Source organism: Miniopterus schreibersii (genome assembly GCF_964146895.1).
Source record: "Miniopterus schreibersii genome assembly, chromosome: 1".
In the NCBI taxonomy this organism is placed as follows: domain Eukaryota; kingdom Metazoa; phylum Chordata; class Mammalia; order Chiroptera; family Miniopteridae; genus Miniopterus; species Miniopterus schreibersii.
The window spans coordinates 86,572,106-86,585,962 of NC_138101.1; the positions used below are offsets into that span (position 1 = coordinate 86,572,106).

Sequence of the window (13,857 nt, forward strand, 5' to 3'; positions counted from 1 at the left end):
AGAAAGCACCGAGCCGCGAGCTGGGGGCTTTGGTGGAGAGTAGGGGTGGCGGGCAAGTTCAGTTACACAGCCTTAAGCTGTTTGTTCCCATAGATCATTGAAGACACTGGCTCTGGCGCTATAAAACATTATTCTGCACACATAAATCTCTGACAAGTCTTTCTAGCATCTGAAAATTCATATAAAATGAAGAACCCTTACTATGAATATTCAAGAATGCCCCAACATAGTGAAGGCAAATTACATAATTATATATCTAATTATTTACATTAATTTATTCATTATATATAACCACATAAGACACTAACTAGTGCATTTGCTGTAAATCGAACTTCTAATTTTAAACAGGGTTTGTATGTGATTATTTTTATGATGGTATCAAATTCCACAAAATATTCTTTTACTTTGACATCTACATCTCGAATTTATGGCTTCCTATTATAAAATTTCATCAAGGTATTACTGATGTACCTTGACTTTATTATATGAAACAATCTTTATGTTAGTACTTCAGTACTAATGAAAAAGCTAAGCCTTAAACTGAGCCAAATATCTGTTAAACATAATTGCTTTCTATGCTGAAATCAATTAATTCCATAAAGGTCACTTATCACAGAGCAACGAAGAACATAATTCCATGTTTGAAGGAGACCTTAAAACTACAATTCAGATTTTTTAAAAGTATAATCTAAAAATCATTCAATAACTCCAGGTGTATTTTCTAAAAATTAATTTTAACTCTAATTCTTGTCATGCTCTTTAATATATTATAATATGAGTAATTTAATATAAATGATAAAAATCTCATTCTTGGACTTGATGGGGAAACATGTTCTCTTTCTCTCTTTTTTACAGGTTTTATTGAAGCGTGTCTTAAGAAAGGTGAGGTATACATAACTAAAATTAACTACTAATATTTTCTAGAGATCCAGGAGAGTCAACTTATAAGAATATAAATTTACTTAAATTTAGCACCATTTATACACATTTTAGAAAGCTGATGTTAGAGTTGTTTAAAATAGCTTATTTTCTACAATCTAATTTCATTTCTTTATATAGTGCAAAAACTTAGGCCCCAGAAAATAGTAAGTTTCCAAATGTGTACACATGCATGGTAAAAAGGCTTGACAATGTTGCATTTTCCTTTTAAAATGAAGACAGTTCAAAGGTGGAGAAAATCCTGAATTTGGTCAAGTGATTGAAATAAACATAAGAGACAGTCACCAGTACATTTTTACAAAGGCCCAGCACGGGTGTGATGGTTCCCAGGTCAATGATTAAACCAAGTCTTACAAAAATAAAGGGTAAGTCCTGGAGCAGGACGCCCAGGGAATTCAGGAGAGGGTTCTGCGGCGTGAATATAATTCGAAGGAGAGAAATGAAGCTGAACAGGTAGACGGGGTACAGCCAGGCTGACTTGTACACGGCTTGGTGGCCGGCCACACGCACCATTTCTACGGTGTCAGCCCACAGCATGAAGCTCAGCAGGAAAATCTCGGCCCGAACGTCCCACTGGGACATGGCTCTCAGGACTCCCGACTGGAAGGAGGGCTCCTGGGGTCCGGCCTGCTCGGGAGCAGGGCCCCGTGTCACGGCCGCCGGTGCCTTGGTCCTCTGGGCTGGCTGGGGGGGCTCGGGGTTCCCTTCGTTCTGCTTCACTTGATCAGTCACGGTTTTTATGCGTTGCAAAGTGGTGGCATGGACGCGCGTATCTTCATGACCTGCAACACGTTTATTGATTGATTGATTTTTAATTTTATGTCATTTGAAAGGTTTTAAAAATTTCGAATTTTATTTAAACTTAAAATTGAAAAATAACATTGTAAGTGTTCTCCTAGTTGAGGCCTGTTTTGCACGTAGAACTTCAAGATACCAATGGGTAGCATGCTGGACAAAAAAGAGAGGCCCCTAGATGTTCCTGGATATGGATCCTAAGTCATTTTTACCATTTCACAGGATTAGCCGTTATTGTTTACAAGCTAAGCACTTTCACACTTTATCTCATTAAACCCTCAGAGAGACTGAGAGACAGAGCTCACTGTCCCATTTTATAAACATGGAAGTTGGGCCCCAAGAGGTAGGATGACACCCATATCCAATGAGTGGAGCTGGAATTGACACTCAGACCTGTTTGACCCCAATGACAATCTCCTAACCTTCTGGCTGTTATTACCTACCTAGCGGCACTATATCATGTGCTACACAGATACCCCAAATCAGATGAACCTAGCTCACTGGGCAAATCAAAGTACAATGGTCCGATCTTGTCATTTTATAAGAAGCCTACAACACTCACCACAGCCCATCTTCAGGCTTGGAGTTTGGTGCTAAGAGGGAATCCGTTTAATCTTGAGAAAGCCTTGGTGACTGGTGACACTCTGAATCCAAGATTTTAAACTTATATTCCCTATGCCGTACTTTACACCCATGAATATTTTGAAACTAATATGAAATAATATTGAATGTAAACTGTAATTAAAAATAAAATTTAAAAAGAAAAGATTTGAAACCTATTTTTCCCCCAAAGTTTTTTAACTTTGGTTAGACTAAAACATCTAACCAAACTATGCCTGATCAACATACCAGTCATCTAAATAAGTAGGGTATTTTCTCATCAACATTACATTGTGTGTGTGTGTGTGTGTGTGTGTGTGTGCACCTCTCTGTGTGCACGTGGGCATTGAAGTTGGGGGATTATGAAGAGATCCTCAGATCTCAAGACTTAACAATGTTGATGGTTTTTATACATGAAGAAGGTATAGCACATTATTATTATTTTTTAAATACATCTTTATTGATGTATTTTCAGAGAGAGGAAAGGAGAGGGAGAGAGAGAAAGATAGAAACATCAGTGATGAGAGTCATTGATCCGCTGCCTCCTGCACGCCCCTGACTGGGGATTAAGCCTGCACCCCGGGCAAGTGCCCTGACCGGGAATCGAACCCTGATCTCCTGGATCCTAGTCCGACACTCAATCGCTGAGCCATGCCCCGTTGGGCAAGCACATTATTTTTTAAACATTTATCCACTTAAGCACCATTTCTGTTGCTAAGTATTTATCAGGCCTTGACAAAGTTTACTCTGAATATGCTGAGCTTCCGTACTACTTGATAATACAAAATTTAAAGTGAGTCATTAGGTTGAATATCTATAAAGGTTAAAGAAACAAAGTCAACAAAAATTTGTTGAAATATACTGAGCTGAATAAAAAACATTTTAAATTATTATGTTTGATTGTTACAAATTAGTATTGTTTAAAGGACAAATAAATTTCAGTTTTCTTTTTAAACAACTAACTATTCTAAAATTTTAACTTTTCAGTATATTTATAAACTGAAAAGATAACCTAAATTCTTGATGAACTATTACTTACTTCTGGTATGAATCATTCATAAATAAATGGTAGGACCCATGACCCTTAGAAACTTCTTAACCAACCTTTGATGTCACCGTGGCATAAGTATCATTTTAATAAATAATAACTCGTGTAAGAGAAAAAATTACTAATTATTATTATTTTAATGTTCATAAAATCATCTCTTTTTAAATGCTGATGCCCACCGGCATCAAGCTCTCATTTTACAAAAAAAAAAAAAATTAAAAAATGTATCAATATGAAAAAATGTTTCTTAGAGTGTGTCGCATCCTAGAGAACTCTCCTTCACCTCTCTTAGAAGATAAAGCTGTTGAATAAAAATCAGAATTCCTTCCTCAACATGCAGAACACAGTGTATAATTTGGGCTTTCACAGATGATTGCCAATTCAGCATTGTTTCAACACCAGGAAGTGGCAATCTAAGAAATGACACATTGACACTTTTAAACAGTCAGTAAGAATCTTAATGCCTGTAGGCATGAGCTGTGGGATGTACAATGAATTCTTAGCTAGAGTTAGTTTTTAATGAGATGCTAAAGCCCCAATCCATGTGTATTTGGTGAAATCCAAGCCCAGAGCTTCCTATCTCTCCACAGCTCCACTGAGACCAGTTTAGGTTTGGGGACACAGAGACTCTGCCGGTCCTCTTTCCAAGTGGAAAGCTTTGCTGGCCTCCCATAGGGCAAGGTAAAGTTGAACAAACCAAGAAATTATTTGGTCATTAGAATGGACCAGCCTATTTATCTCTGGGTGATGTAAACTTTCCTGTATTTAATACCATTCCCCTTGGCTCCATGATTAGTTTCCCTCTGAATTATTATTGTCTTTTTAATTTCCACTTACAGCTGGAATTCTTTTTGTTATTGTTGTTAGCTGTTAGTGTTCTATTTGGGTAAAACAATGTTGATTTGTGCAAAACTCACAGAAGATAGAAGCATGAAGAAAACTACTTGCTTCCGTAGAGGTTCACATTGCCCTATAAAAACTAAAAATAGCAGCCATTCTGTGTAGTTCCCCACATCGGACGCCAGTTGCCAAAACAACCTTTTTGCCTTCACTGTGCAAGCTAAATAATTAAGGAAATGTAATTTTGATATAACAGATAAATGTTTAATAAATGTTTAAGTAGGTAACTCATTCCTATTTTACTTTATTATTTCTTTATAATGATGTATTTCTATCTCTAACTTGTTTCCCAGAAGTTTTGGATGGCTTCCAGGGAAAACTTAAGTACAACACAACAAATCAGTGGTGAGGAATTTTCTAGAGTGATCATGTATTCCTCTTGCAAAAAAAAGGAAAAACGTTATTTAAATAAAAAGAAAGAAAATGAGAGAAGAATCACAAGGAAAGGTACCTAAAAACAAGACAGAAATGAAGCTGATACTAAAAAGGCACCATGTAGGCTCCCAACAGATATGAGCAATCAAATGTGCGAGTGCTGTACCGAGCTCAGGCCGGGCATTGGGAAGGGTGCAGTCAGCAATGTGGAAACAGCCCCCCTCCACCACTCTAAGTCTCCTGTGAACAGCTTGTGGCAGGGCTTTCAAGGGAAGGTCAGTTCTGTGATGAGACACTATCACAGGGGGTGTGAATCAGACAGGGTGTCAAAAGGGTTCATCTGAGAAGTGACAGTTAAGCAGAGACGTGAAGAATAGGAGAGAATGAATTAGGCAAAGAATGGACAAAGGAGCTCTTCAAGTAGCCAGAAGAGCTTCTGTAAATACCCTTCAGCGACTGAATGAAAGAGAGTTTGGAGATGGGCTGGAGAATCAGGGCGGGAAGAGGAGAGGAGCTGATATTTAAGTTTTTTCTATATACATTCCAGGCACTGTTCTAAGCCCTTTCTATACATTAATTCACTTAATCTTTATAAAAATTTTATGACGTAGATACTATATTTTCCCATTTTAAAGATCAATAAACTGAGGCACGGAGAGATTAACAATTGTTTTCAAGGTCACACAACCACAAGGAGAGAGACCAGGCCATGAACCTCAAACCCTTAACCACTAGACCACACCAGCTGTGGCCGAGTCAGATTATGTAGAAACTTAAGAGCTTTAATAAAAGTTCCATGGACAGCTGCTGAAGATGTCAGAGAAGCCAGAAAAGTAATGGAGATATCAGCAAAGAAGCTCTTGAGGCTGTCGAGGGAGCTGATGAGAAAGGAAATTGTTACTCAGTTCATAACAACCAGAAGATCAAATTATAGAAATGTTCAGAAAAATTCTGACTAGTCTTGATTAAGAGTCCCCCAAATCCATTTTTTCGGAGAGGAAAATGTTCCAAAGAAAGTTAAATGCTAATGATTTAGACATAACTTTCTAGGGGGGAAAATCTGGAAAAGTAGAAAATGTACAGTATTAGAATTTTTTAAAAAACATTAAGCACACAAAGCGCTTTTAGTCATAATATTCTTATAGAATCAGAGAAAATTAAAATAGACACCAGGGCAAATTATAAGCATTGTTATTTTGACACTATACATTGATGAAAATCACTGCACTGTGCATAGTTTGTTTTCTTTGAGGAGCATATCTGAAGTCCATAAGACAAGTAACATCATTGCCAAGGAACAAAGGTAGAACCCAGCACCTACCTCTCAGGGTGCTCATGATGAAGGAACATTTGTAAAGCATTTGAAACAGTGCCCAACACATAGAAACAGCCATATGTATGTTAAATAAATACCAGCCAGCAATTGCTAAACAATTTACAGTTTTAACTGAATTAGAATAGAAATAGAATAGAATATCACAATGCAGTAAATAGTAAGAGTGATTACAGTTTGTTACACTGTGGTTATAGCTACACTGTTACCCAGTATCTCATATATCCAGGAGGTCAAAACGTTTGAGAAATAGTGTCATACTACAGAGCCTACACGAGGTCATATTTGCCTGTTCACATGACAAAGAAAAACGCTACGCCACAGATATGCCCTGTGCAGGCTGAGACAAGTTGCAGCAGCTAACAGGAGCCTGCCGTGCGCGTCTTTCCCAATTCTGTGATCAGTGTTGAGGGGCATCACCTGGGTCACTTGAAGTTGGCAAATTCTACAAATCAAGGCTTTTTTCTGCCGAGAGAGACAGTTGTTTAAACATTGACCAACACACTGCTGCTTGTGCTCAAAACTATATGCAGTTTTCATCAAGAAATAATAATAATGAATTCAAGACAAATAGTTAACCCATCATCGGTCTGGAAGAGCCCGTGGGCATACATTCCCAGCTGAGGCACAGCTGCGGCAACTTTAGAAAGGCAATATATTGTTACCCAGTAAATTCACAAGCCCAAGATTCGGTTTCAGTTCCCTGCTGGCATTGCATAAATCTGACAATAAATAAGTAAGTAAGTAAATAAATAAATAAATAAATTCTGGATTTTAGGCAATGTAAAATTGTAGACTCATCTAACAATGGACAAGAATTGCTCAAAACTGATAATATTAGAGATTTTTAAATATTCCATTTTTGAAGATTGTCTGAGAAAATTTTCTAATCTAAACTTTTTAATCTTCAGTTTTTCATGGGGGATATTCTGACCCTTCTCCTTAGCTGATATGTATTTAGACTGGAGAATGTGATTTGATTTACAATACATAAATAGAAAAATTATTTTTATATATTCACATTACTATATTACAATATATACCATAATTCATTATCTTAATTGTGCTAATTAAGATAATAATAGTTAATGTGCAATATAATATGTATTCCTATATTACATATAATAATATAATATTGAGTATATTTAAATGAAACATAACTAGGTAAAATTTTGAAAAGCATATAGTTATCTTATTTCCAAATACAAATAATTCTAGACTTTAAAATGGCTTGTAATACCTCTGCTAGGTAAGTGCTTGGATACAAACCAAAGCTAGGAAGCCCTGCATGAACCCAAGTGGGCGACAAAGAGAGACGCACGCGGGAACGGGCTGTCAGGCTGCCTTACGGGCTTCCCTCAGCTTTATGCATATTTGTTGGTGTGATTTACTGATGTGCTGTTCTGCCCACTAGACCGTGAGCTTTTCCGCTCGCCGAGGTACTCGCAGCACCTGACAGAGTACCTGGCGTGGAACAGATATCTCTTTATGGAGATAAAAATTTGCAGAATAAAAGATGGAGGAAATTCCTGTTCTGGGGTCTATTGGCATGAGGCAGCAATGGACATCCTGGGGGGGGGGGGGGGGGCGGGATCTGCACTAAGACAAATAAGCCAAAGCATAAAAACCAACTGTAGTTGTATAAAATGTCTAACCATCCTGCTATAAAAAAAGAAAAAGAAAGATCAATCTTCCATCTAGAAAAGCTGAGCTCATAGAAACGAAGAGCAGAATGGTGGTTTCCAGGGACTGTGGGGTGGGAGAAATGGGGAGATGCTGATGAAAGGGTACAAACTTCCAGCCCTGGCTGGTGTTCTCAGTGGTTCAAGCATCAGGCCCGTGCACCAAAGGGGCTGCGGGTTCAATGCCCGGCTCCGGTTGGGGCACATTCCGGGGGCAACTAATTGATGTGTCTCTCTCACATCGATGTTTCCCTCTCTCTCTCTCTCTCTCTTTCTCCCTCCCTCCCTCCCTCCCTCCCTAACCTTCTATGCTCTGTAAAAAGCAATGAAGAAAATATCCTCGAGTAAAGATTAACAACAACAACAAAAGAGTACAAACTTCCAGTTATAAGCTGAATAAGATTTGGGAACCTAAGGTACAGCATGGTGGCTATAGTTAAAAATACTGTTATATGCTTGAAAGTCGCTAAGAGAGTAGATCGGAAATGTTCTCACCACAAAAAAAAAAAAAAAGAAGTGGTAACTATGTGAGGTGCTGGAGATGTTAACGGACCCTATTGTGGTAATCATTTCACAATATAGAAGTGTAGCATATCACCACATTGTTCATTATAACATTAAACTTATACTATGTTATGTTTCAATTCTATTTCAATAAATCTGAAAAAATAATAAATCATAAAAACCAGGCCAAATAACAACAGCCCGTGCCCCCACCTTCGTCCATCTCCCAAGTCAACGGGAAGAAGGACTTTGGAGTCCTGCACAGGGACTACCAGTCAGATGGCCCTCTGGCCCGGGTCCTAGACAGAGCCCTTTAAGCAAGCCTGTGGGACTGATTGGTTAACAGGCCCCGGAGGACACGAGGAGCTCCTGGCAGGGCAGCCTGGGGACCTGCGTAGCTCGTGGTAAGAGAAGATGTAACGTGGCTCTGGGCCAGCAGAGCATGCCCGCGTGGCGTGGCACCTGCCCAGCCCAGCAGCACTTGTTACTGACATCAATGGGAGATGACACCGTAGCAGCAGCAGCGGTTGAAGGCATTTCAAAGCTTCCCAGACACCAGAGGGGTCATGAGTCATCAGTCTGGGGACAAAAGTGCCAATGTGTGATTCTAAGATGACAGCATTTATGAGTTCATAGGAAGCGGCCTTTGTAAACTCCATCACACCCAGAAATAGGAGGACTTGGGGTCCTAAATAGCATGTAGTAGCAGAGTCTGAGCAAAACGGTGTTCCCATACATGGGACCCCACGCTTAGTGCACACAGCATGTAAACGAAAAAAGACCAAAATTGTGTACATTGTGCAAGCCATCAGCTCAACAACCAGTTTCACTCTCTTCAATCCTAGACAAGGAAAACTAGATTTTAAAAATTAATGACCTATGATTTTTCATTTCAAACTGGGGCCATAAACTTTTGTTGGTTGATAATGACATAAAGAACATGGCTCAATGTTATAAAGTATACATGCTGCCCTTATGTTTCCTTGTTTCTACCAGTCTCCCTGAAATATTTTTTTGCAAATATCTTGCAGCTCTCAAGAATCTGACTCTGTATTCCTACATGGAAAAAATTGAAAATTAAACACCAAATTGTTAAAATCATGTAAAGCTGCCCTAATCAAAGGAAGCCCTAGCTCATGTTTTGATAGCTTTTGATGTCCTGTCTCTTGGGATCACTGCAATATAGTTTCTGGCCCAACCCACACTGACCTAATCCTGACAGCTCTACTTCATTAGAATGTGTAAATCAGAAATTCTACCCTTCTCTCACCCCAGTTGGTAAATGGCTACTTATTTCCTGAGAAGAGGGGGAAAGAATCCTAAAACTGACATCGATTCCTGAAACTTCCCTCTTCTAAATAGCAAAGCGAGGGTATGAAAGGAAATACTACCCCTCCTTGGCATGGCCCTGAACACAGTGTTCCTCATACAGACTCTCTAAACACATTGCAAAACACATTGTGAAAACCCAGCTCACACACTGGGCTCATCCTGTATAATAAGCTTTTTCTTAAAAAGAAGCAAAGGGGAACTCAAAATGCTATTCATTTTCTTTAGAGAAAATCAGTATCCCTCTTTTTTTTTCTTTTTTTTTCTCTTCTGTGGAATCTCTCACATTCTATTTTGAGGTGTGATGACTTCCATTTCAAGGAAATCTGGGAAGCAGATTCCTGTAAGCATCTAGATGTGGTCTCTCAGCTTTTAACTTGCTATTTGCCTCAGTTCCTACTACTTCCTATAATCAAAGGCTCTCATTCAGGGTGGATATCAGAATTGCTTGTGGAACTTCAAAAAAATTACAGATGCCAGGCCTTAAAACCTTGCACATTCTTTGAGCCAGAAATTGCACATCTAAGCATTTCCACCATCTATGCTGAGGTCCAACAGCTGTCCCGTGATGTGTTGTTGATCAGCAGGTAGAGCTCTGCCACTGTGTTTTGAAAAGACCCCTCTAGTGATTCTGGTGGGTACCTGTGGGTAAGAGCTTCCTGCATATATTTTAATGGGTGGTCCGTGACTCACTGGAAATAGCTTAGACGTTCAATAAAAATCATCATTGCTATTCATTTAAGAAATTACACTTTGGTAAATCAATAACAAAATAACTCAGAAACAGATCCTTTTCTTTCTTCCATTCCTGCTCTAAAAACTCCCAACCACGATCAGTCCTACAGTCAATGCCCAGATTTCTGAGTATCATTGAAGAAAAATAACATAATCTTGGTTGGACCCAGGACAAAATCCTGCTTTCCACCCTTTGCTGTACCCTAAGCATCGTTCATCTATGTATCTCACTGTCCTTGACCCACTCTGCTTCCATTCCCCATAGCAGTCACTCCAAACCTTGCCCAACCTATTGCAGATTCTCTCCCTTTCATGCATCACCATTATTTTTAGCAGATAGCCTATGTTCTTATTTCTACCCATCCACTCCAATCACACAGCACAAGTGTGAATCACCTAGTGCCTGGATCCCATGCATTCCCCAAAATTATGATTTAATTATCTGAGGTGCAGTCTAGGGATAAAAAAAAATTTGATGCCCTTTAGGTGATTCTGATGTGCAGCCCAAAGTGAGAAACACTGCTCTGAATGTGAAATATGAGTCATAACTCAATATTTTCAGTTCTCTTTTAGAATCTACATTACATATGTCCAAGTCCCATCACCAGAGATCCTAATTCATTTCATCTGGGACGATTGTGATTGGCATTGATATTTTTAAAGCACTCTATTAAGTGCTTTTCATATTTTGAAAATTATCAGGAGAAATGGACAGAAATACAATAAAGGCAGGGGTCTAAAAGCTTTGCTAGGCCAAGTAAATAAATACACTGATGATCATTTCTAATTTGTTACCTGTAAATTAACAAGTTTCTACCCTACATAGACTCCAACCTCTTCATTAAACATTTAAATATAAAATATTTTTGAGAAACACATATCCTTCTCAAACTATTTCAAAAAATTCAAAAGGAGGGAAGACTTCCAAACTCATTTTATGAGACCAACATTATCCTAATTCCAAAACCAGATAAAGATACTACAAAGAAAAAAAATTACAGGCCAATATCCCTGATGAACATAGATACTAAGATCCTCAACAAAATATTACCAAATCAGATCCAGCAATACATTAAAAAGATCATACACCATGATCAAGTGAGATTTGTTCCTGTGATGCAAGGTTGGTACAATATCCACAAATCAATAAACATGATACATCACACGAACAAAATAAAGGATAAAAACCACATGATGATATCAATAGATGCAGAAAAAGCATTTGATAAAATACAGCACCCATTTATGATTAAAGACTCTCAGCAAAGTAAGACTAGAGGGAACATACCTCAATGTAATAAAGGTCTTATATGACAAACCCACAGCCAACATTATACTCAATGGGCAAAAACTACAAGAGCTTCCCTTAAGATCAGGAACAAGACAGGGATGTTCACTTTCACCACCCTTACTCAAAATAAACTGGAAGTCCTAGCCACAGAAATTAGACAAGAAAAAAAAAGCATCCTAGTTCCTAGTTAAAAAGAAAGATGTAAAACTGTCATTATTTGCAGATGACATGAAACTGTGTATAGAGAAACCCTATAGATTCCACCAGAAAAACACTTGAACTGATCAATAAATTCAGTAAAGAAGCAGGATGCAAAAATAAACATCCAGAAATCAGTTGCATTTATATACACCAATAATGAACTGTCAGAAAGGGAAAGTAAGAAAACAACCCATTTACAATTGCATCAAAAAAAATAAAATACCTAGAAATAATTTAAACCAAAGATGTAAAAGACCTGAATTTGAAAACTTATAAGACACTGAAGAAAGAAATTGAGGAAGATACAAATAAGTAGAAGTATAGACCATGTTTGTGTATAGGAAGAATTAACATCATTAAAATGTCCATATTGAGTGGCTCAGTTGGTTGAGTGTCATTCTGTGAACCAAAATGTTGCCAGTTCAATTCCCAGTCAGGGCACATACCTGGGTTTTGGGTTTGATTCCCAGTCAGAGAGCATGTGGAAGGCAACTGATCAATGATGGATGTTTCTCTCTCACATCAATGTTTCTCTCTCTTTTTCTCTCTCCCTTCCTTTCTCTAAGCATGTCTTCAGGTGAGGATTATAAAATGTGCATTCTACCCAAAGCAATCTGTAGATTCAACACAATTCTTTTTAAGATACCAATGGCATATTTCACAGAACTAGAACAAGTATTCCAAAAACATATATGGAACCCCAAAAGACCCCAAATAGCAACAGCAATCCTGAGAAAGAACAAAGTTGGAGGAATCACACTACCTGATATCAGACTATACTACAAGGCCATAGTAATCAAAACAGCATGGTACTGGCATAAAAACAGACATATAGATCAATGGAACAGAATAGAGAGCCCAGAAATAAAGTTACACCTTTATGGTCAATTAATATTTGAAAAAGGAGGCAAGAACATACAATGAGGTAAAGATAGTCTATTCGATAAATGGTGTTCCAAAAATTGGACAGATACAAGCAAAAAAACAAAATGAAATTAGGCCACCTTCTTATTCCGTACACAAGAATAAACTCAGAATGGATTAAAGACATAAATGTTAGACTCAAAACCATAAAACTCCTAGAAGAAAATATAAGCAGTAAAATCTTGGACATTTCTCATAGCAATATTTTTTCTGATATATCTCCTTGGGCGATGGAAACAAAAGAAGAAACAAACAAATGGGACTACATCAAACTAAAATGGTTTTGCACAACAAAGGAAACTGTCAACAAAATGAAAAGACAACCCACTGAATGGGAGAACATATTTGCCAATGATACATCTGATAAGGGATTAAAATCCAAAATTTATGAAGAACTTCTAAAACTCAACACACACAAAAACAAGCAATCTAATTAAAAAATGGGCAAAGGACCTGAGTAGATACTTTTTCAAAAAGGACATACAAATGGGCAAGAGACATATGAAAAGATACTCAGTGTCACTAATCATCAGAGAATGTAAATTAAAACCACAATGAGATATTGCCTCACACCTGTCAGAGTGCCTGTCATCAATAAATCAACAAACAACAGTGATGGCGACGGTGTGGAGAAAAGGGAACCCTCCTGCAGTGTTAGTAGGAATGCAGATTAGTGCAGCCACTGTGGAAAGCATTCAGAGTTTCCTCAAAAAATTAAAAGTGGAGCTGCCTTATGACCCAGAGATTCCACTTCTGAAAATATATCCGAAGAATCTTGACCATTGTAAATAATGCTGCAATGGTCAAGATTTGGAAGCAGCCCAAGTGCCCATCAGTAGATGAGTGGATAAAAAAATCTGTGGTACATTCACACAATTGAATACTTACTACTCAACCATAAAAGAAAAGGAAACCTTACCCTTTGCAACAGCATGGATGGACCTGGAGAGTGTTATGCTAAGGGAAATAAGCTAGTCAGAGAAAGACAAGTACCAAAGATTGCACTCATATGTAAAATGTAATGAATAAAATAAACTAACAAATAGAATAGAAACAGACTCACAGATACAGAGAACAGACTGACAGCTGTCAGAGGGATGGTGGGTCGCAGGGCTGGGTGCAAACGGTGAAGGGATTAAGCAAAAAACAAACAACAACAAAAATCTCACAGACACAGACAAGAGTGTGGTGATTCCCAGAA

General features: G+C 38.0%; 1 protein-coding gene across 1 annotated transcript in view; it reads right to left on the bottom strand.

The window, feature by feature from the left end:
- Positions 1-1,146: 1,146 nt before the first annotated feature.
- Positions 1,147-13,857, bottom strand: part of TMEM236 (transmembrane protein 236) — a gene marked incomplete at both ends in the record, with an annotated part of 39,352 nt that continues 26,641 nt past the window's right edge. The window contains one exon of the mRNA XM_081134227.1: positions 1,147-1,721. Within this exon, the coding sequence (XP_080990353.1) occupies positions 1,147-1,721 (575 nt within the window). The remainder of the gene's footprint in view (positions 1,722-13,857) is intronic.